Consider the following 22,378-nt stretch of genomic DNA (forward strand, 5'->3'; position numbering starts at 1 on the left):
CAAAGTTATTACCTGGTATAAGTAAATTAAGAATATATTCTGCATACTGTACAGTATATTTGAATATGAATTTGAATCTATTTTAAATATACAGTCGGCCCTTCTTATACACAGAATTTTTATACACACATTCAAGCATACACGGTTTGAAAATGTTCAGAAAAAGGTATAAATTTTAAATGTCAAACCTTGATTTTCCATTTTTTATAAGGGACACCATTTTGCTATGTCATTATATTTAATGGGACTTGAGCATACACGGATTTTTTTATCCACGGGGGATCTTGGAACTAAACCCCAGCGTATAACAAGGGTCCACTGTATTGCATGCCATTTTGATATAGAGTATAAAGTATTCTTTGCCCAGTAATAGTATATACATATTGTAGTGCATTTATGAAAAATTTCATACAGAAATTACTTGCTGTATATGAGGAAACTAAACTTCATTTTTGTTTACTCTATAGCATCCTGAGTACTTCGATCTAAATCCATTTGCTAGTCGAAACTAGACTAGTCACACTGAATCACTTGGACTTAACAGTGTTGACTTACCAAATTTCCATTGATTCAGTATGCCTCTCTGGTTGGGACTATTGGTTGCATTTAGGCTATTCTATCTGCAATTTTACCTATAACAAATATGTACATTTTATTGCACACACTATCTTAGTAACATTCCACATAGGTGTCTCATCATTTAACAATAAGCAAACCACTGCTTAATGAGTAGACTTGCATTACATTAGATATTTTATTTTTGAAATGTTACTCTGTTGCTAATTTTGGACTAAGTAAGGTGCTGCCCCCAACCATTATCTCATTCCTAGCAGCATGTTTTGTTTGGCTTTAGGAAGTTAATACAACATGCTGATATACTTGAATTAAACCTGAGACATTGGCTATATCCATTCTTGCAAGGAATAACTTGAAAGATTGCATTTTGCTGTAGCTAATCGTTTATTACCTCAAGCCAAAAAGAAACAGTGTTCATGTGCAAGCCAAACTATCTGTAGAAAAGTGAGAAACTGACAGGAAAGGTCTTTGCAATTTCTTCCTGAGGCTCTTGAGAGGAAGGCCAAGGCAGAAAATAAGAAACAACAGCATCCTCCTGTCACATGAGATCATTTTCGACACTTTTTAAAATGGATGTTGTCACATTTGCAAGCTCACACTAACACAGTAAAGTGATAATAAAGCACTGTGGCTATCAAACAACCATCATTTCAAAAAAGAAAACTATTACAACTGCTATTTTGACAAAATTCTACTTAGGGTGTAAGAAAATATTATTGAATTGCATACTCACAATCAGTAGTTCAGTTGTAGTATCTTTGTAGTTTTTGGAATATTTACTATCTTAGCCTTATGTTTTCTCCTGGCTTACAAATAAGTGTTCCATTAAATCTAATTCTGTGTGAAAATGGCTCATCATAACCATAATGATCAGCAAGTGTTTCAATATAAATTGTTATCAGAAAAGGATTTCAATGTACTTTTAAACCAAAACATTTATTTTGAAATTAATAAGAAAAAGTAGTACAAAGACAATATTTGAAATGGGCTAATAAGCGTGCCCATGAGGGTTGCCTTTTAGAGCACTAAATGAAAGCTTTTGCATTGCTAAAAGACAACAAAAGTTGCTTAGGTAATAAGATTCTCTCTTATCAGTAAAAATGAAAAGAGGGTGGACTGCATAGCTCAAAAGATTGGTAATCAGATTACAAAGTCTTTCATTTCTAGGTCACTGGTTCAGCTCTGCCCCCTGTTTAGTAGTGACTAGGCTGTTCCCAGCTGATGGCGTTTCAGTGGCCTTTGTTAAAATACGCCAGTTGTCTATGCCCAGTGCCTAGTGACATTAGAATTAGCACACATGTTGGCATTTTTTCAGTTGAGTATCTTTCTATAAATGAGATGGAATGAGCTGCTTATGTGTTTAAAGAGTCCCTTCAGAAAATGTGGTTGGGTCACTGAATGTGATACATAATACTCTGTCACTAATCATTCTATATCTTGTTTTTAAGAATAGAAAGAGCCTTTCCCCAGCACATCTTTATCATTTTCTAAGAGCCAAATCTCAAAGTGAGATACTGAAAGTAATTTTCTAATTGACACATAAAGTTATTGAATGTAAGACTAATAGACCAGTAATGGGGTGGGAGGGATCCCAACTATTATTTTGAGAGCGTTATGGAGAACCAGTTGGGATCTAGTTTCAGAAGAGTTACAAAAGGGATCAGCACAGAAGCATAGTTACAGATAGGTATTCACCAGTAGAATTTCTGTGCTCAGTTTCTGTAGCAAGCAAGATCCATATTCAGGGTCCAGAAAAGAAACAAAGGGAGAAATTTAGCTTGGTAGGAAAGTAGTACTACTGCTGCTGCTGCTGCTGCTGACCAGCTTGCTGAGCCAAAGAAAGCAGGGGCCAACAGCCAGATATGCATTCATTCTGTATACAGCTGTTATATGCGCATATGTGTTTTGAACATAAGAAACCTGTCTTGTTCTGTTTCATGTCTCCATCTAATGAAAAAGTTGCAGTCTTGTTTCATTCTGAACCAGGGATTGTCAATATGCATTTCATGACCTCAGAGAAAGACTGCTGCATTGCACTATATATAAAGTATCTTTTCATGTGTTTGCTAGTCCTTCAATGAATTTGTTCAGATTAGGCATGTAAATTTTTGCTCATTTCATCCTTGCATATGAGAATGAAAAATTTCAAGTTTTTCTCCCTGCTGGGCAAGATTGTGAGAATTATAACCCTAATCAAGATACTAGACCTCAAGATCCTTTTGATGTCCATATTCTCTGAACTTTATCAATAATCAGTTTTCTTTCCTTCCACTACAATTGCCTTTTTGGTTGTGCCGGATTCATCACATGCTTGAGCATTAAACCTACATATATTCTTAGAGGTTGTGCCATGACAGTTTCTTTTTCCAGAGATTTATTGAAGTCTGATTGTGAAGACCAAAGTGTATATAAGAGCTTGGTAATTGGGTCTCCACCATTAAAAAAAAAACACCTGTTAAATAACTGTAAAACACTCTCTGTTTGATTTGAACAGAAGTGCTTACTAGGGGATTTTAAGCCCTCCTCCCCCCCCCCCCGCACAAAAAAATTAGCATCCCCCATTAAGTTCCAGTTACCTGGTGGGGGGGGGCTGTTTCTGAGTTTTGTTGGTGAATCGGGAGGTTAAATTATATCATGAAGGCCTTTAGATCTACTTAGCCTTATTATCCTCATACTCACTTTTGCCTCTCTCATATCACTTTTCTGCTTTTTCTCCTTGTTTTTCTCAGCGAAAAATATTTTTTGTTTTGTTTTGTTCCTCTGACTTTCCTCTTTGCCTTCCTTTTTCTTCCTGCTCATGCAGTTCAGACCCTAAGAATGACCTCGTTCTTCTTGCTTTGTCTGTCTCCTAGGGATGCTTTTCTAGATATTCTTAAGATTTCAGCAGCTTCCAGTCTTCCTTGCAGAAACACTTACTGTACACTCTACTACGTTTTTACCTTCCAGCTACTCAGAACATCTTCTGTTCAACTGCCTTTTTGCATCTCAAATCTCCTGAATCTTCCAGGGATCTGCCCTTGGTATGAAGTAAAGCTCTCAATTCTGATTGTGATACTACTGAAAAATGGTGTAGTCCTCTCTATATGACTCATCATGCCTACATTAATATTTAGGCTGCATGGAATATTCTGAATACTGGTACAGTTCTGTCATCCTCAATGACAAGGAGGAGACTTTTTTATTTCAAGAATTCGTGAGGTTTCTCTTGATATTTTATACAGTGGGCCCTTGCTATCCGCTGGGGTTTCGTTCCAGGATCCCCCGTGGATAACAAAATCCATGGATACTCAAGTCCCACTAAATACAGTGGCATAGCAAAATGGTGCCTCTATATAAAATGGAAAACCAAGGGTTGCTATTTGGAATGTATACTTTTTAAAAAATATTTTCAAGCCATGGATGCTTGAATCTATGGATAAAAAAAATCCGTGGATAAGGAGAGCCAACTGTATTAAGAAAAGAAGAGCCATTGCCTGTCCTTATGAATAAGTTTGAATCTTTTTTTCAGACAAGTGAGAAAGGAAGGAAGGAAGGAAGAAAAGCTTATGAACAGAGGCCTTTGCAGGCTCTGACATCACCGACATTTGTTTTACTACCCAATTTTTAATTTTTTAAAAATTATCTGCCATTTATTATTATCATTATCATCATCACCATTATTTGCATCCTGCCTTTTTCTTGGTTTAAGAGTGAAAATGATTCAGAATAGTTAAAAATTCACGACATAGAAAAGTTTAAAAGTAATTAAATCATAAAATTAAAACCAGTTAAAAACATAAACCATTAAATAAAAATAACAAATAAACGTCTACAATGTTATACACAGTCTGTTTCCACTAAAAAAATATAAATTCTCAGAGGCCTGCTGGAATAAAAAAAGTTTTAACTGTGTGCAGAAGATAATAATTAGGGTACCCATCTAGTCTCTCTGGGAATGGCATTCCAAAGCCTAGAGCAACCACTGAGAAATCTTTCTCTCATGTTCCTGTCAAATGTAACTGTGAGGGTGATGGGACAAATAGAAGCACACCCTCCCCTTCCAGCAGATCTCAAAACATAGGAAGATTCATATGGGAGAATACAATCCTTTAAATATCCTGGACCTGGGCTATATAGAGCTCAGCACTTTGAACTGTGCCTGAAAATAAAAATCTGGCTGCAGCTCTTTGGACCAGCTGAAGTTTCTGAAAACTCTTCAAAGGTGGCATATATTTTAGACACAGAAACGATCTTAATATCAGCTGGCTGAGGGACTTCAAGAAGCAATGCAAGTGCTGATGTACTCATGGAGATGGAAGTATGCTGACAGAACACCAATGATCTTTGAAGTTCTCTGAAATACATATGGGAAAGTAGAGTAGATAGGGTCTGACTCCTATACCAGAGTAGATGGATGTTGAAAAGGCTTGCCTGCAGTGAAATAGCAATGCATATGGCAGATCTTCCACTAGTTGACTGCTACCACCTCTCTTATATATGTATCATAATATTGCTCGGTATATCAGTTTTCAACATGGTAGCCTAATAATTTGAGCTGGAAGTAATTTTCTGGAAAGCACTGCTGTTTAGAGACAATTCTTTGGCTTTCTGTAGTAATAGGAAAATTATTTCAGGATTGTTTTCAAATAATTCTGTGTTACAATTTCAGTCAGTCAGTCAACCTTTATTAGGCATAGAAAACAACATACATTTACAATAAATTACAATAAAAATTTAAAATAAAAATTTACAGAAACATCAGGGTCGTTGTTCGAATTTGAGCCATAGTATTGTTGTCTCCACTAGAAAATTGGCCATTAGCCTGGTTATATATGGGTTTCGATCTTCTAATAGAAATTCCACTGATAACCCAATTAAAGAGATATTCATTTCCACTAATCTTCTTAACCATTTTTCCCTCGGAGTTATATACAGTGCGCCCGCACCATACGCGGGCGCACCATACACGGACTTGAGCGTATGCGCTCAAGCCGCGGCGCATGCACGGGGCAGAAGGGGTGGCGCGTCCCATTCAATTTCAGTCCTGTGACAAATTTCAAAATCGGCAATTAAATTCAACAAATCAGGACTATCACATAATCAATAGTACTTCTTCCTATGGCTGAGATAAATGTAAAACCATCAGTTTTTGGGAACGTTTCAGAACCGTTTAAAATTAAAAAGGTTTAACTAATACAAAGATTAATCAAGAATGACCCATTATTATTAACTTTTTAAATCCTTTCCAACACGAGGGAGATTTAAGGGAAAGGGAGGCAAGCTTTAATCAATCATGAGATGCTCACAAAGAAAGTTATTTAAGGGCCCAATTCTTGCATTAAAGTTGCCCATTAAGATGCACCTGGAAGAAACAAACCTAGTGGTGGTATCTTCAACATACAGTTGGTCCCAATAAGTGGCTAAATTAGGCTCATTTGAGGTAGAGGGAATATAAATATTGAACAAAAAGTATCTTTATATTTGTTACAATTTAATGTTTCAATGTTCAGATTTAGCCACAAATCTATAAACATATTGGCATCCTTAGCCTTTTCTAAGATGTTTGTCAACATTTTTCACATCCAGATAGCATGCAGGTTGCATCAGTAGATTGGATCTAGTGTTTCCCTTCCACAGAGGAAAGGGCTGTCAGTATACCTCAGTTAATTAGGTAAATGTGTTTGCATTATTTTTTCAACAAAAAATATGGTACCAGAAATAACATGGAAAGTGTAAAAATTGGTCCAACACCACAAAAAGGAAGAGCAGTTCATGTTTCAGCAATCATTTTATTCAAAACTAACAATATGCACGTGTTGTCAAAGACATAGCCATGTTAGTCTGTAGAATCAGTACATAGATCTTGTAACACCTTTGAGACTAACTGAAAGAAATTGGCAGCATGAGATTTTGTAGACTTCAGTCTGCTTCCTCAGATGCATTTTTGAAAATGCATCTGAGGAAGTAGATTTAAGGGGCTCGACAGGCCGCCCCTTTCCTAGCCAGATTGGGGCTGCGGCAACCTCACGGTGCGGTCCCAGTCTGGCCTTTTGAGGGAGAAAAAGGGAGCCACAAAAAGTGGCTCTTTTGGCACCCTCAAAAGGGCACCATAGCTGTGGCTGCACGGCTATATGAGCCATAGAGCTACGCTGCCACAGCTATGGTGTTCTCGAAAGGCTGAATAAGGGCTGACGCTTGAGGTTGCCTGCAGAATGAGGTTGCCTTGGCTCCGATCTGGCTAGAGCAGTGCCATAACGACACAGCAGCATATGGACGCAGCATCAGAGGAGCGTCATGACACCCTGGGGTGGAATCAGGGCATGCGTCATCTGGACATGATGCCCCAACTCCAGCCCCAGGCTGGCCTTTCAGGCCAGTCCATATGGGGCCTAAAGTCTACGAAAGTTCATGATGCCAATTTCTTTCTTTTGGTTAGTCTCAAAGGTACTATACGCATGTATGAAATGAAATAATCAAGGTTGCATCTACACTGTAGAACTGTAGTTTTGTGAGATATTTTGCCTTCACTTTCAGATAGCTCTGGTGCCATAACAAACTGCAATTCCCAGGATTCTTTAGGATGGAGCCATAGCAGTTAAAGGGGTCTCAAACTGCATTAATTCTGCAATGTAGCAGTAGCTTTAGTCCGGTATGCCTTGCATAAGTAAACAAAAATAGTTTGAACCCTGTAGAGACTGCTTTAAAGTTTCTTCCAAACTGCATCCAGCGATCTTTCTTTCTTTCTTTCTTTCTTTCTTTCTTTCTTTCATTAGCCTCCACTTTTCATATCATTTATGCTTGTTGTCCAAACGTAGAGATCTATGCTTTTTTGGTGAAAGAAGCTGGTAAGGCAGGCTTCCCTGGTGTCCCTTTTTTCTCTTACTTTGCCATTCATACATACTCAGTAAGGGATTCTGGAAGCAGCTGCTGTGTACCTTGTCTGTTGTGAACAGGCACACGTGATTATAGATCAGCTAGAGCAGAATTCTACTCTTACCCAGTTCAAATTTTATTGCATTCCTTCCTTCAAACACACTGCTACAATGCAACACCAAAAGTCTTTGTTGCTCCAAGCTTTTTTTAACCACCCTCCCCATGCCAGTGCTACTAAATGGAGAAAAGGGCTGCTGGATAGGCATAACAAAACTTTGTAAAAAGGAGCTTTTACAGGGATTTTGCCAGTTGATTTCCTATGGAAGAATTAACTATGAAGCAATTGTCAAAAATTACATTTCATTGGAAGCTGCAAAGAGGGAAGGGCATTGCAAATGTTGTTTCACCTATACTCCACTGGTGGGAGTAGAACTGTGGACAGGAGATCTCTTGTGAGTAGAATGAAACTCTGGATTCCATCCAGTATTTCTTAACATCTAAAACAAGCTAGTACTAAAAATTGTAGTACAAGGTAAAACACAGCGTAAAGAGAATAGAATAATGGGTATACGCTTACCATCTCAATAAAGAGAAGGACACGGATAGGAAAGAGTAAAGACAGGTGAAGGCATACAGAATTTTAAAACCTCAGTTCATTAGATACATGAAACAGGTGTGACTTTAGGTGCATCTTAAGGGAACTGGATGTTTTAAATACAACAAAAAGAAAGGCATGATTTATAATAGATATATCACAAGACTTATTTAGAAGAAATATGAAGAGACAGTATGAATGGGAACAGAGGTCAAATGTTTAAGAAAAAAGAATTTGAAATGAGTACCATTCAATTCAAAGAGAAAAAGAAGACAAAAGCATGGCTATATTTATAGACAAGCAAAATAAGAACTATGGAGGAAGTTGTTGTTATTATTATTATTATTATTATTATTATTTTCTTACATCCTGCCTTTCTCCCAACACAGGGACTCAAGGCAGCAGACGCCTCTGTTTTTAGCTGACATCTGTTTTTAAATAAAGGAAGACCAACAAAGAACAACACTACTCAAATTTAAATGTATGAGAATCATATTCATTGATATTAATCCAAATTTATGAAAGGTAGAAAGACAATAGGGGAGAAAATCAACTCATTTAAGATACAGTGCTAGAGAAGAGTGCCGAGGATACTGTGGCTGGACAAGAAGGCAAACAAATGGACCCAAACTATCCCTGGAAGCCAGGATGACTAAAATGAGGCTGTTGTACTTTGACCACATCATAAGGAAACATGAATCATTAGAAAAGGCAATAATGCTAGGAAAGATGAAAGGCAGTAGAAAGAGAGGAAGACCACATGCCAGAGAGAACACAGGCCTGGGCCTGCAGGACCTGAGCAGAGAGACTGAGAAGAGACTCTTGGCGATATCTTATCCACAGGGTCATCATGAGTCAAAGTTGACTCAAGAGCAGTTAACAACAACAGCAGAGGAACTGTTGAGTAATAATAATGTAGTTCATTCTTACTAACTAACCCCCCTGTATTGTTATTGCTCTCTGAAGAGAAATCTTCATGTAACATATTCTGAAGGAGATACCTGAGTTCTTTGTAAATATAATTGCCCTCATTTTTGTTTTTATATCATGTTTTATATTATGTGGCTATTGCCTTCATGAATGTATGTCATGTGACAATCAGCTCATCCTGTGCGACAAATGAACAAGTCAATTCTGTTGTTAAGGCTCCTATAAAGACAGCATCAGTGCAACTTCTTAAAAAAATGGTTTTGACTTAGTCCTTTTAAATCTTCAGTTAGCAAATTATATAAAATTCATTAGTTATCCACTAAACAGATATTGAAATCATTATGGATATTTCTCTCATTCGAAATGTCAACCATTATGCAGTGTCAACCAGAGGGAAACAAATTTCATTGTTAGACATTAATAGGAAAGAGATTGAAAATCTAATGGCAAGTATCATTGCACCATTATTGTTCTTTTGTGCCTTCACGTCATTTCTGACATGGCAACCCTAAGACAAATCTATCACAGAGTATTCTTGGTAGAATTTATTTATAGAGAGGGTTAGCCCTGCCTTCCTCTGAGGGTGAGAGAATGTGACTTGCCCAAGGTCTTCCACTGAGTTTCCATGGCAGAGCAAGGAACTGAACCCTGGTCTCCCATTGCCCTAGTCCAACATTATGCTATGCTGGCTCTCATCACCACATTACACCATTATATTAATATGTTATGCAGCTATATTTAAAATATTATGTGTACTCCTGATTTTCTTCCCAGTCATTGGGAAAAGAGTATACAGCTAAAATCCTAAAATGTTAACTAAAATGTGTCAGTGAATTGAAAAACATTCCCTTCAAGGGCAAATAATTCATTTTGGGTTTTTTGTTTTGTTTGTTTGATTTGTTTTGTTTTGTTTTTGTGAGGTAAGCTATGGTGAACATGATATTTACAAAATTATGAATGATATAGAAATAATACAATGAATTCATCACATAGACTGATATTGTTGAAATTTAAGTTCATCCACTGACATTAATCAACAGTCTGAGACAGACAAGGTAATTATGAATGAAGTTAACTGGTGGGATTCACTCCTACATAATGTGGTGATGGACACTAGATTAGATGTTTTTAAAATGGACAGTAGGTCTGTCAGTGGTTATTAGCTGTGGTAGCTAAATGAGATATCCATGTTCAGAGGCAGCATGCCCCAGAGGAAAAAGAGGTTCCAAAAGGTACAGTATTTAACTATCCAATGCTGAACTATATTCAGGGGTAGTAGTGTTGGCCATATAGCAAAGTACAATCACATCTAAAATCCACAAAACAGTGATATTTTTATTTGGCCAACCAAATTGCGCAAAATACATGATGCAAGCGTTTGAAGCATCACAGGTTACTTTAGCAGGCAAAGGTGTTAAAAATTATACAGGAGGGGGAAAATGATGATGTTAGTCATAGTTCTGCATTTTGTCAAAGTGTTGTTGTTGTATTGTTCTGTGAAGAGTTATCTATGCTGAACTGATATTGGTCTTGGCCAGTAAGATAGTACTTATGTTGTCAGATTTAAGTTGTGGGCTAATGTAATCCAAACATTTTCATCCAATTCTTTTTTTAAAATATGTGAAATCAAATATGTCTGATACATTTTTTTTTTATGGCTAGCTTTCTGTGAAATAGAAAGCATTTGTGTTTTGCAAATAATGGAGATTCTCAACCTGTGAATTATGTATCAGCCAGGAAATGCCGAACATCAAGTCTGGGTTCAGAAAAACTATGGATCACTAAAAGGAAAAAATATGAGTGTACCACAAGATTTGATTGTCCAGATGCATGACTTCTACTCTGGACAAGAGGCTACTCAGGACAGAATATGGAGAAATGGAATAGCTTTCAGTTGATGGAAATCAGACAAGGCTGCATTTTATCACCCTATATATTTATTCTATGTGCAGAAGTGGAAAACGGTGTTAGAATTGAAGGTAGTAAGTATGAAAATATAAGGGGAAAATATCACTAATTTAAGATATGCAGAAGATACCATGTTACTATCATAAAATAGCCGTGGAACAATTTACTGATGATACTTAAGGAAGAAAGTGTAAAAGCAAAGATTGCAACTGAATATTAAGAAATCAAAAATAATGAACATAATTGATTTAAATAACTGTAAAGTGAATGATGAAGACATCAAAATACTTGAAGATTTTCTATACCTGATTCATTCATTAATCAAAAAGAAGACTGGTTAAGATATCAAAAGAAGACTAAGGGGCGAAACACACAGCCGATAAAGAGTAGCCAAGGCCGCTCTGGCCCTTGTTGTGCCGGAACCATGGCGACCACACAGCCCACTTCCAAAGTTGGCCGCTGCCATGGTCCCAAGCCAGGTACTGCCAGGATCTGGATTATTTCCACTCCTTTTTGATATTGTCCAAAGGACCGGATTGTGGCATCGGAGCAGCTTCCATCTGCTTTGGGGGTATGCATCATTTGAACATCATGTCCGCACAGCAGCCAGAAGCTGCTTTATTTGGCTTTTGTGTTTGGGGCCTAAGACCTGGAAGAGCAATTCTGAAGAAACTAGATTGATTATCAAGTGCAAAGAGGTATAATTAATACTAGGGTCAGATTCACTAATGCCATGATATTTCCAGTTTCTTGTGAAAGCTGGACATGAAGAAAGCTGAGAGAAAAATAATGAATTCATTTGAAATTTAGTCCCGGAGAAGAGTTCTACAGATAACCATTGTCTGCCGAAAAGACAGATGAATGGGTCCTAGAACAAATCAAGCTTGAACTCTTCCTAAAATCCACAATGATACACTGAGGCCAAAATTATTATATTTGGAACTTTCTTGAGATGCTTTGACTCAATAGAAAGCACAATAATGCTCAGTAAAGTGAAAGACAGTAGGAAAAAAGGGATACCACATTACCAATGGGTTGACTCAATAAAGGAAGTCATGGACTTGAGTCCATCCTGTATAATGTTGCTTGTGAAGAAACTTTTCATTCCTGAAGTTAGTCAGACATTGAAAGAATGAAAGGGAGAATTTCAAAGTACAGTAAAGGTCAATAAACAGGAACATTTCAAAGTATAAGACAAGTTAATGTTGTCTTATCCTATTTTTATAACAGAAAAGAAACAGGAAATATTTAAATAACAAGGGTAGAAAGCTTGGTGTCTCTTTATGAACCATTCACTTTAATACTCAAAGATGCTCCTTAGTTTCAAGCTTAAGTCTAATGCATCAGATTTTTTTTAAAATCGCATTGCATGAATTCCAACCTAAAGAAAATTCCAGCACACTGAGGGATTTGAAAATTCCCCGAGATCAAAGGACGTTTTGTGTGTACAGAATTAATTGTGTTCTACAATCCTTAACACCCAGAGCTAGAAAACAGATTTGCACATTAGGTGGAATATTTGGTTTGAGAAACTGTCCACCCTCACTTTTTTGCAAATAACATAACAAACACCACTTCCTAGGTTTCCTCAGAACCAAAGTTTAATTATATTGATTATGGGGATCTGGCTGCATTTCAATGTGATGAGGAAATATATTCATTTTTCCATGGAATGGTACCAGCGTAAGTTAGAATTGATTCTATGATAATGAAAACTTGTCTCCTGTCATATTTTGTATATTGTGCAAGTGTGACTCAACCTGGGTTGTCACTATACTGTTACTAAACTGAGTTTCCTATTATGTACGTAGGACCATCTCACACTTTCATGCCATAATATCCTAATTTACTTAGCATGTACTGTTAGAATGACCTTTCCCTGCCTCTGCTGTGTACCACTTTCAAAACTGCTCTTAAATATTTTCAAACAGCTTCCAAAGACAATCCCACATTGAGTATGTAATAATATCCAAAAAGGGTGTAATCTGAGATTTCTAGGAATGGGTGCAGGTGGTTCACTAGTTTCAGCTGTGTGAATGCATTCTTGACCCCTGCCAAAATCTTGGCATCTACACTCAGGGTTGAGTCCAGGAATACACTCAATCTATAAACCTGAGATTTCAGAGGAGTGTAAAGGCTGAAGGCTTTTGACTGACGAAGAACCAGAAGTAGCAATAGGGGTGCGAGATGTGCAGACCCAACTGGGTGACACCCTAAGTGGGGTGACAGTACTGCTTCCCAAATATGTTCAGCGGAAATCACCTTTCTGCCATGTAAGCCTGTCTGTAAAGTGTGGAGGGGAGACATGATTCAAGGGGTGGAGAGACGCTCTTCTTGCTGCTAGTCACTGTACCAGATGACGCCAATCATAGTGACACCATTGCCAAGAACCCTTTTGTCTTGTATGGATTATGCTTCAGTTTGTTCACTTTCATCCAGTACATCACTTATAGCAAGCAGCCATTTTGCGCTCTACCAGCTTCCATGGAAATAGATGGAAAGGAGAGAAAAAGATGGATGCCATAATCATACTAGTGATTGTTGTTGTTGACTGCCCTCGAGTTGACCCCAATTCATGATAGCCCTGTGGATGAGACATCTCTGAGACCCTGTCCACTTTCTACCACCTTCTACCTTTCCTATTATTGTCTTTTCTAATGAGTTGTGCGTTCTCATGATGTGGCTAAAGTACAGCAGCCTCAATTTGATCATCTTGGCTTCCAAGAAGATTTCAGGCATGATCAGTTCAAAGTCTCATTTGTTTGTCTTTTTGGCTGTCCACAGTATCCTCAGCACTCATCTCCAGCAACACATCTCAAATGAGTTGATATTCTTCTTCTCTGCTTTCTTCACTGTTCAGCTTTTGCATTCATACATGGTGATGGGAAATACAATGGCTTGAATGGTTCTAACTTTATTGGTCATTTGTATATCTTTACATTTTAGGATCTTGTCTAGTTCTTTCATATCTTTCTTTCTCATTCCTAGGTTTTTTTTTTCTTATTTCTTGACTGCAGTCACCATTCTGATCAAGTAATCTGGGGATATTGGCACCCAAATCTCCATCTTAATGGGTTCATGTACATATTAAACAGCATAGGCGACAGAACCAAGCCATGAGGATGGTCACAAGCCAATCGCCAGGAGGTTTAACAGGCACCCCCAACACCACCTTCTCTAAGAGCCAAAACCATTATAAAACAGTGCCCTCGAGTCCCATGTCAGAGAGGCCTACCAGAAAGTGTCAATTACATTAATAGCGACTGAGAAGTCTAGTAAAACCGGGCTACGCTCCACCTCTCTAGTTCTCAGTTTAAATCATCCAACAAGGCAACCAAAGGTGTCTTTTTCCAGCTCTGAATCCAGATTGAACTAGATCTAGATAATCTCCCTCATCTAGGAACCCTTGGAATTGGAAAGCTGCTATGCATTCTAGAACCTTGCCCTAGAAGGCAATATTAGAAACTGGCTGGTAATTCTCTATTATGGTGGGGTTCAGGTGATTTTTTTTATTAATGGTGATGGTTCAGCATACATAAACTTTGTTTCTTGCACAAAACTATTAAAAATGTTGTATAACATTATATTCCAGCAATGTGTATTAGGTGTACATGAAACAAAAATGAATTTCATGTTTAAACTTGGGTTCCATCTCCAAGAGATCTTATTACATAAATGCAAATATTTAAAAAATCCAAAACACTTCTGGTCCCAAGCATTTCAGATAAGGCATACTCAACCTGTATTATGCCTAATCTCATACAATATATCATGGAGACCCTTTGACTAAATAGCAAGTAGGGAAATTTCCATCTGTTATGAAAATTGAAACTTCCTAATCCTAAAGTTTTTATATCTCTAAGAAACTTTTAAAATAATAAAATAATAATTTTAACTCTCATAATCATTTTTCAAAATGTCCATAAGAGTTTTCTCCATTGCCTTTCTACATTTAGATTTGTGGGATGCAACTGTAAAGCATGTTGCATTGAGAGCCTTTTAACAAACTTTCGTTTGATAGTGTTTGGCTCCATCTATTAGCAGTGCACTACGGTAATTTAGCTGCTGTCCTTGTTGAGGAATCTATTCTCCTTTATTCTTTTTTAGCCATTATATAATACTTTTTTAGAGTGATGGATTTATTTACCAGGAGGCAGGAACAGCTCTGTAATAATTTGTTCCACTACTGTTGCAGATGCCACTAGAGGGATAACTGGTTCCCTTAGCTCTCCCTCAGTCCTTTAGCTAATATCTAGCAGCCAGAATAGAACTAGAGTACAATTCTTACCAGTTACATGAGCTGAGAGAAGGGCTTAGAGAGAGTATATAACGTCTGTCTGACTAAGTTTCAACTCATTTGTTTTGGGAAGATTCTCTCAAAGTTTGATCAAACATGTTGGGCCTTTTTATATTTGCCTTCTTTTGAAAATATAGGATCTTTTCCAAGTTATGTCCTATGCCAAGTCTCCAAGGGACTGTGCTCAGGTATTGTGCAGTTTTCTGGAGTCTTTAAAATAATTTCTGTGGGCCTTTGGCAAATTAGTGTCCAGAACTTTGATGAAAACTCAATGTAATTATTATTTTATTTTAATTTTTTGCAACAAAAGTTTAAGCCCAGCTCAATATGGTGTGCATTAGAACATTAAAAGCCTGAAAAGAATGCTTGGAAAATAGATGAACATTTCTTGAGGGCTCTGAGAAAAGCTTGTTAAATGTTCAACCTATGTAAACACTGCAGTACAATCAGCCGTCCTTATACACGCATTCTTTATCCACAGATTCAAGCATCCACAGCTTGAAAATAGTAAAAAAAAAAAAAAAAGAATAAATTTCAAATAGCAAACCTTGATTTTGACATTTTATATAAGGGACACCATTTTACTATGCCATTGTATTCAGTGGGGCTTGAGCATCCACAAATTTGGTTATCCACAGGGGGTCCTGGAGCCAAACCCCAGCAGATACCGAGGGTCCACTGTAGAAGGCAAGGAGTCAGTCCAGTTGATTAAAGATCAGATCCTGGAATTTTCAATTTAGAAAGGGGAATCTCAAATTCTCTGTGTTGGTGAGAGGAAGAATCCATGTGACTTGGGTTTCTCTGTCACCACCCAGAGACAGATAGAAAAAAACAAGGAGGTCTTGCAGTAGCCAAACAACAAAACAGACTTTGCAAGCTAGTCCCTTGGGTCATCCACGAGACCAGTTCTTTTTATCTTTGCCCAAAGCAGAGCTCTTTCTAATTGTTTCTATTTTTCTGGTTATCCTTTCCACCTATTTAGCTTTAGAGCATTTGATTTCCCTTCACAGTCAATCACCCATCTGGAAGATATGACAGACACAACCAAGGGTGTGATTATCCCAGGGAAAAGACATAGTAACCTTAGGGCAGAGACACAGAGAATATGGTCATTTACCACAGTATCTCTCATGACCTTGCCCAGGCTCCTAGGCCTCATGATATCAGTAATCCAGATCGTGCTTGGGCCAGGTTTCATTCCAGTTCTTTCCAGTAGTTCCTGCAACCATATCAATCCCTTATTGCAACTCACAAGCCTCTGTTGCTGTGCCTTCCACCTCAGATCAGTTGCTCCCTAGCATGGTGGCCTTGCCAATTTAACCTTCAGAGAGGATCACCATTCTTAGAGTCACCTCAGATGCCAGTCTTCATGGTTAGAGAGCACATTGTCAGGGAAGTGTAGCTCAGAGAGAAGAGACACAGCATCAATTGATTGGAGTTGTGAGCAGCCTAGCTAGCTCTCTTCCATTTCACCCCACAGCTCAAGGGAAACATGATTCTCACAGACAACACAATCACACGTTCCTACATTAGAAAACAAGAGGGATACAAGTCTCAATCCCTTTACAGGGAGACAGTTCTTATATGTTCCAGTGGACAGAAAGAACAGTCCTGTCCCTTTTGGCCCAGCATGTGCAACGAATAGTCAATCTCCAGGCAGACTTTTTCAGCAGACGCACCTTGCTCCCAGGAGAGTGGAGTCTACACCCAGAGCTCTTTCTTCAACTGGGGATCAGATTCAGTACCTTCACTAAAGACAAATCACAAGCTCTCCAAGTTTTCCACCAGGTTTCCACGCCCAAGGGCAAAGGGGAAAAACACCCTACAATGGCTGCAGGGTCTCCTATACCTTTTCCATCTTGTTCCTCTAATTGCCAGAGCAGTCAGGAGGGTGAGGGAAGAGAGGGCTCAAGCAGGGCTCATTGCCCCCTACTGGCCCAGGAAACATTAGTGTTTGGTCCTCATGAATAGCTCTGACAGCTCCAGCTGGGCCTGCTGACTCAGGGTCCCTTTTGGAATCTAGACATGGTTTGGCTCCAGGTAGCCACCTGGAATTTGAATGAAAATTTCTGGGAAAAAATGTGGGTATATAGACACATATCTCTCTCACAGATACTCCACAGCAAGGATTTATGATGCCATGTGGAAGGGTTTGTTAGATGGTGCAAAACCAAGTTTATTCAGTATAATAGGGCATCTGTCTCAAACTTCCTGACTTTCCTGCAGAGAGGGCTGGCCTTAGACCAAATACTTCAAAAAGGCAGGCTAATACCCAAGGAGTCCCACATTTCTTGCATCTCCATGTATGAAGGTTCCTTAGGGATGCTATCATATCTTCTCTAGTCTGTCACCACTCCCCTTATTGGAGCATGTCATTCGTTTTAAAGCAACTCACAAAGTATCCATTTAAGCAGTTCTCCTGAGGCTTTTCTCCTTAAAAATTGCCTTTCTGGTAGCTATCCGTTCTGCTCTCTGTCTCTCAGAGCTCGAAGCCCTTTCAGTTAGGGAGCACATTTGCACCTTTAATGAAGACTACGGCGGGATACAGAAAGCCCCTTTGGGGCGGCCTGCACCTGCCCATTTCCCTGACAGATCGGGGCCTGAGCTGCCACAGTGGCAGCCCCAGAGGCCCCGACCCGCCGCTTTTCCAAGCCTCAGGAAAGTGGCAAAACGTCGCTTCCCCGCAGACTGGAAAGGGGTGTCCTTGGGGCTTCATGACCCAAGGACACCCCGACAGCGGCGAGTAGACAGAGAAAGGAGCCTAGCGGCCCCTTTCTCTTTAATATCGCTAGCTTGGCCGTGTAAAGGCCATGCTAGCGATATGCAGCGCGAAAAGAGCTCCGTTTTGGCAGCAGCACCAGAACGTAATGGCTGCACCGCACCGTTTAGATACGACACAGCTGTTACGTCAAAATGGTGGCGCCCATGTAGACAGGGTGCTGCCATTTTGACGTACTGAGTACATCCTAGGTTTAGGGAGCATCTGAAAAGGACACTCCCGGGCAACCCTAGCACGTACTCAGTACATGCTTGTACAGGGCCTACATTTGTCTCCATCATGACCCTTCTTTTATGCCTAAAGTGCTCTCTACCTTTTACCTTTCCCATGAATTCATTCTCCCCTCTTTTAGTCCTAGCCCATTGCACCCATAAGATAAGTTGGCACAATCTGAATGCATGCAGCGTGCTAAAACTTTGTATTTGCAGGAGCAAGCCTTTTCATTGTTGTATAGACCCCAATACAGTTCACAATGGTCATGAAATGCAGTTCCATGTAAAGATTGCTATAGTGGGCAATCAGTCAGCCTAGCTGATCCAAGATCATAGATGTGATGCAAATCCTGGGATTTGCAGTTTAGGGAAGAGGATCTCAAATTCTTAGCCAGAGAGCCATAGTATCTCACCAAACTAAAATCCTCAGGATTCCATAGTATGTTGTCATAGCAATTTAAGCAGCATCACAGTGCTATAATTATGTAGATAAAAGACACTGTATGATTGGGTGTACTGTACTACAATAATTTGTAGTGGTTTTATTTCCTTTGGATTTTACCACCTTGAGTAATTTGGTATTTTCTGCAGTAGTAGTTTCCCAAAGTTCAACAGTTTGGTGAACACTGGAAATGCAATCCAAGAAGACATTTCTCAATCTAATGATAAAAAGAACAGTGGATCTGGCCAATTTTTAAACTTCAGTGGCTAATATTCTGACTGGATCAGTACAAGCATTAAAGTGTTAGTACATGACCCATGTGTTGCCATGCAGAGAGGAAATATGTTTAAAAATAAATCCAACAGATGCCTGTTTCCATAATAAGGTAATCACCACAAATATATAACCACACACTCTGATTGTGTAAATTCACCTTTTGTATATAATCATAAGGACTGTAGTTTAGATAAATGGGCCACTGCTCTGATGTGACATGAAAATATCTATGTTCATATTGTATTATAGTGATAGTTTTTGTGTCTTGTTTAGCTGTGGTGCTAAATTGATATTAAGGGTTTAAAGTGTGGTCATACTCAACAAAATATAGTAATTTTAAAATGCTGAGCTAGCCTTTGCAGAAAATTCAGTAAATATTATGTAGTATCAAAATAATGATGATTTGTATCTTTTATTCTTGATCTAGTATTGTACTATCTGTTGCCCACCATTTTTGTTTGGAGATTTTTTTCTAAGTCACAGTTGATGAGCCTGATTCACACATGACAGCAAACTGTTATTTGTCTAGCTTATGCCTAGTTTGTTTCTATTTCTTAACCCAATTAGACTACAAACTACACTTGGGGGCTGGGAAACTAGATTTATAAACAATTGTTTAATATTGGCTTTTCAGTCTCAGTGTTGCATTATTGTTTCTTCGAATTTTTTAAAGTTAAGGTCATACCCACTTACAGAGTTGAGAGACTTTTCCTGTCTCTTTTACTGACCTGCCTTGCCCCCTCCCCCAGTTCACTCTATCTGACAACAACCATTTATTTTCCCTCACTAAGCTACAAAACCTTCCTGCCCCTGCATACCTTCTCACTAACAAGCTCCTAACAAGCTCCGAGAATCTAACTCAACCACCTTGCAACTTGCAACAAAGGAGAAGGATCCAAATGCTATTATACATATCTAATGAGGGATATATTTAAAAACACACTTTAGTTCTTAGCAGATGATACATTAGTGCACAGATTACAGTGTGACCTAAAAGCTTCCCCAAAACACCTCTCTCGCTTACTTTTTTCAGAGCTCTGTGGCCTAAATGCAGTTGTTGGTCTAAACTCATTGAATAAACAGAACGTGCTTCAGTATTGACTTATTATGTTCCTGTTGAATCAATCGATGTACACCAGCTAAGACAAACAGTTGGACTGATACCTATTTCTGCAACATTCCCACATTTATAACCAAGGAGTCCACATTATTGATAACATTTGGTCTTCTGCTTGTTCATCAGTTTTAGTAAATATAGTTGTACATTTATAGAGCAAGTGGCCACAGCAGAAAGGTTTTTGTTGTGGAGGAAGTTGGTTGACAAAGAGAGCAAGGAAGTTCGTGGGAATGAGGAAAGAATAGTGTGTTTTAGGACTGTGTTTTGGTCAGAAGCATGTCAAGAGCTGCTGAAGATCTCTGAGAAAGGATGTGTGTGTTCCCAAGTCCATATATACAGCCAGCTAGTATAGAGAAAAACTAGTGGTATGATGATGCCTTGCAAGCCTCTGAGCAATGGAAAGGACTTCAGCATCTTTATTTTCATAATGCTATAAATATTGAGCAAAACAGACTACACTTGGTTTGAATGGAAGCTGGATCCTGTCTTGTTCAACAAGCCACAGTTAATACTAACAGTGGCTTACAATTGTGTCCAAGTCATGCCGTTGTGTACTGGAAGCACAAATAACAGTAACAAGGGGGACAAAGACTACCATGAGCCATAGTGCAGCTATAAGGCACTAGTTGGCTTGAAAGTGAGGATAAATTATACAGGACCAGAATGTTGTTGTATCTCTGATCTGTAGAAATTTTGAGAAACCAAAACACTGAGCACTTTAGTAAATTGTTTAAAAATTGACTTTTTAAAAAAGGTGAGACTTTTTTATTTCTGTTTTTCACAGATGATTCAACGAGAGGCAGAAGTGAAGAATAAAGTTACTGCTGTGGCATTGACAGACTCAGTTCACAATGTATGGCATCAAGAAGCTGGCAAAACTATTCGAGAGTGGATGCGAGAAGTGAGTTTGGATACTTGTCTTCAAGTGTATGAGCTGACATACAGGGTTCCAGCTTACCTTGTTCCTTCGTTTGCATCCCTTTCCCAGCTGCAATATGTGTTAAAGGAAAATGGCAGACTGTAATGTGTCTTTCCTGGTGATGCTGCCAGTCTAGTACTTTCTAAAATAGAATAATGATTTGTGATCTCAAATATGGGTGGGATATGAAAGAAGCTCATATATGTAGTATTTTATACTATATTAAAATATTACATATTGTTATGCTATTGATTTAGTGAAATATTAGGACAGTTAAGGTGGTTCTAGGCAAATGATTCCTACTGCACACAATTAAAAGGCACTGTGTAGATACTATCTTCCTCTTAACAGATATTCTCTGATAAAAAATAAATTACCTGGGTATAGTTTTACATCACTAGTTTAGGATAATAGGTAGAATGCACACTGATTTAAATCTGCTCTGAGCTACTTTGTATGAGTAGTGCTAATAGTTTCCATTGAAAGTATTAATAGTTGAAATATCTATTTTCATGGCCTCTGTCTTCCCTGTGTTATAACTACCTATTGTTAATGCTAGCAGGAGTCACAATTTTTAAAGTTTATTAAATAACATTGTAACAGATAAAACAAATCTTCCACTTTCATATCTTCACTCTGCATTTGAGAATATGTAGTTCTTACAGGCGTATGGCACATTATATATAAAACTGTCTAATTGTATTCAAATCTTCTATCAGATTCTCTGATGCAGTGTTTTATCAGCAGTTATTGTAATTTTACCTATATCAAATTAATATAATACTTAATAAAAATTCCGCTGCTTTTGTAATTTTCTACTATGAAAAAATACAGTACATCTTCTGTTGTTAATTAAAACCTGGCATACAAACATGCATCTTAAAGTCTTTGTGAAATATAGATATAGTACCATCTCAACCATATTAGTGAAAGGATAACAAACACACTAGCCAGTTACATTTCTAAATGTTTTCATGGGTTTTTCACACAGTTCAATAGTTTCACTGATCCACTGTTTCTAACAAAAATCTGCCATGCTTTGTGAACTTCACTTTCTAATCTCATACAGCAACCCTTCTTTTATATTCTTCCTGCTCTCCCTGGTCCCAGAACAGTAGGGTTGCCTTGACAAATCTATTCAAAAGCCATTCCTCTGCCTTTATTGGTGGGGATTGGAGCCTTTGAAATTTTCTCCTCACTGCAACACAGCTGACATCTTCTTCCAGACAGAATGAATTAAGGAACTACAATAAGACACTTGATCTACCAGTCAAGGATCTTTCCACACTGAAGAAAGATTCCATGGTGCACAACTACAGCAGCAAGCATTTAAAAATATACAATTCGTGTTTATTTTCCAGAAGAACAACCCCTGTAGAAACAATGATTCTGAAATCAAATTACTGTATTAACTTAAAATAATTGAAATAAAATACCTTAAAAGAAATAATTGAAATAAAAGAAATGTTCCTGTA

At 38.2% G+C, this 22,378-nt stretch overlaps 1 protein-coding gene across 1 annotated transcript in view; it reads left to right on the forward strand.

The window, feature by feature from the left end:
- Positions 1-22,378, forward strand: part of FAM172A (family with sequence similarity 172 member A) — a 333,167-nt gene that overhangs the window by 182,705 nt on the left and 128,084 nt on the right. Inside the window, exon 9 of the mRNA XM_042447786.1 lies at positions 20,769-20,885. Within this exon, the coding sequence (XP_042303720.1) occupies positions 20,769-20,885 (117 nt within the window). The remainder of the gene's footprint in view (positions 1-20,768; positions 20,886-22,378) is intronic.

This window comes from Sceloporus undulatus, chromosome 2 (genome assembly GCF_019175285.1).
Source record: "Sceloporus undulatus isolate JIND9_A2432 ecotype Alabama chromosome 2, SceUnd_v1.1, whole genome shotgun sequence".
Classification (NCBI taxonomy): Eukaryota; Metazoa; Chordata; class Lepidosauria; order Squamata; family Phrynosomatidae; genus Sceloporus; species Sceloporus undulatus.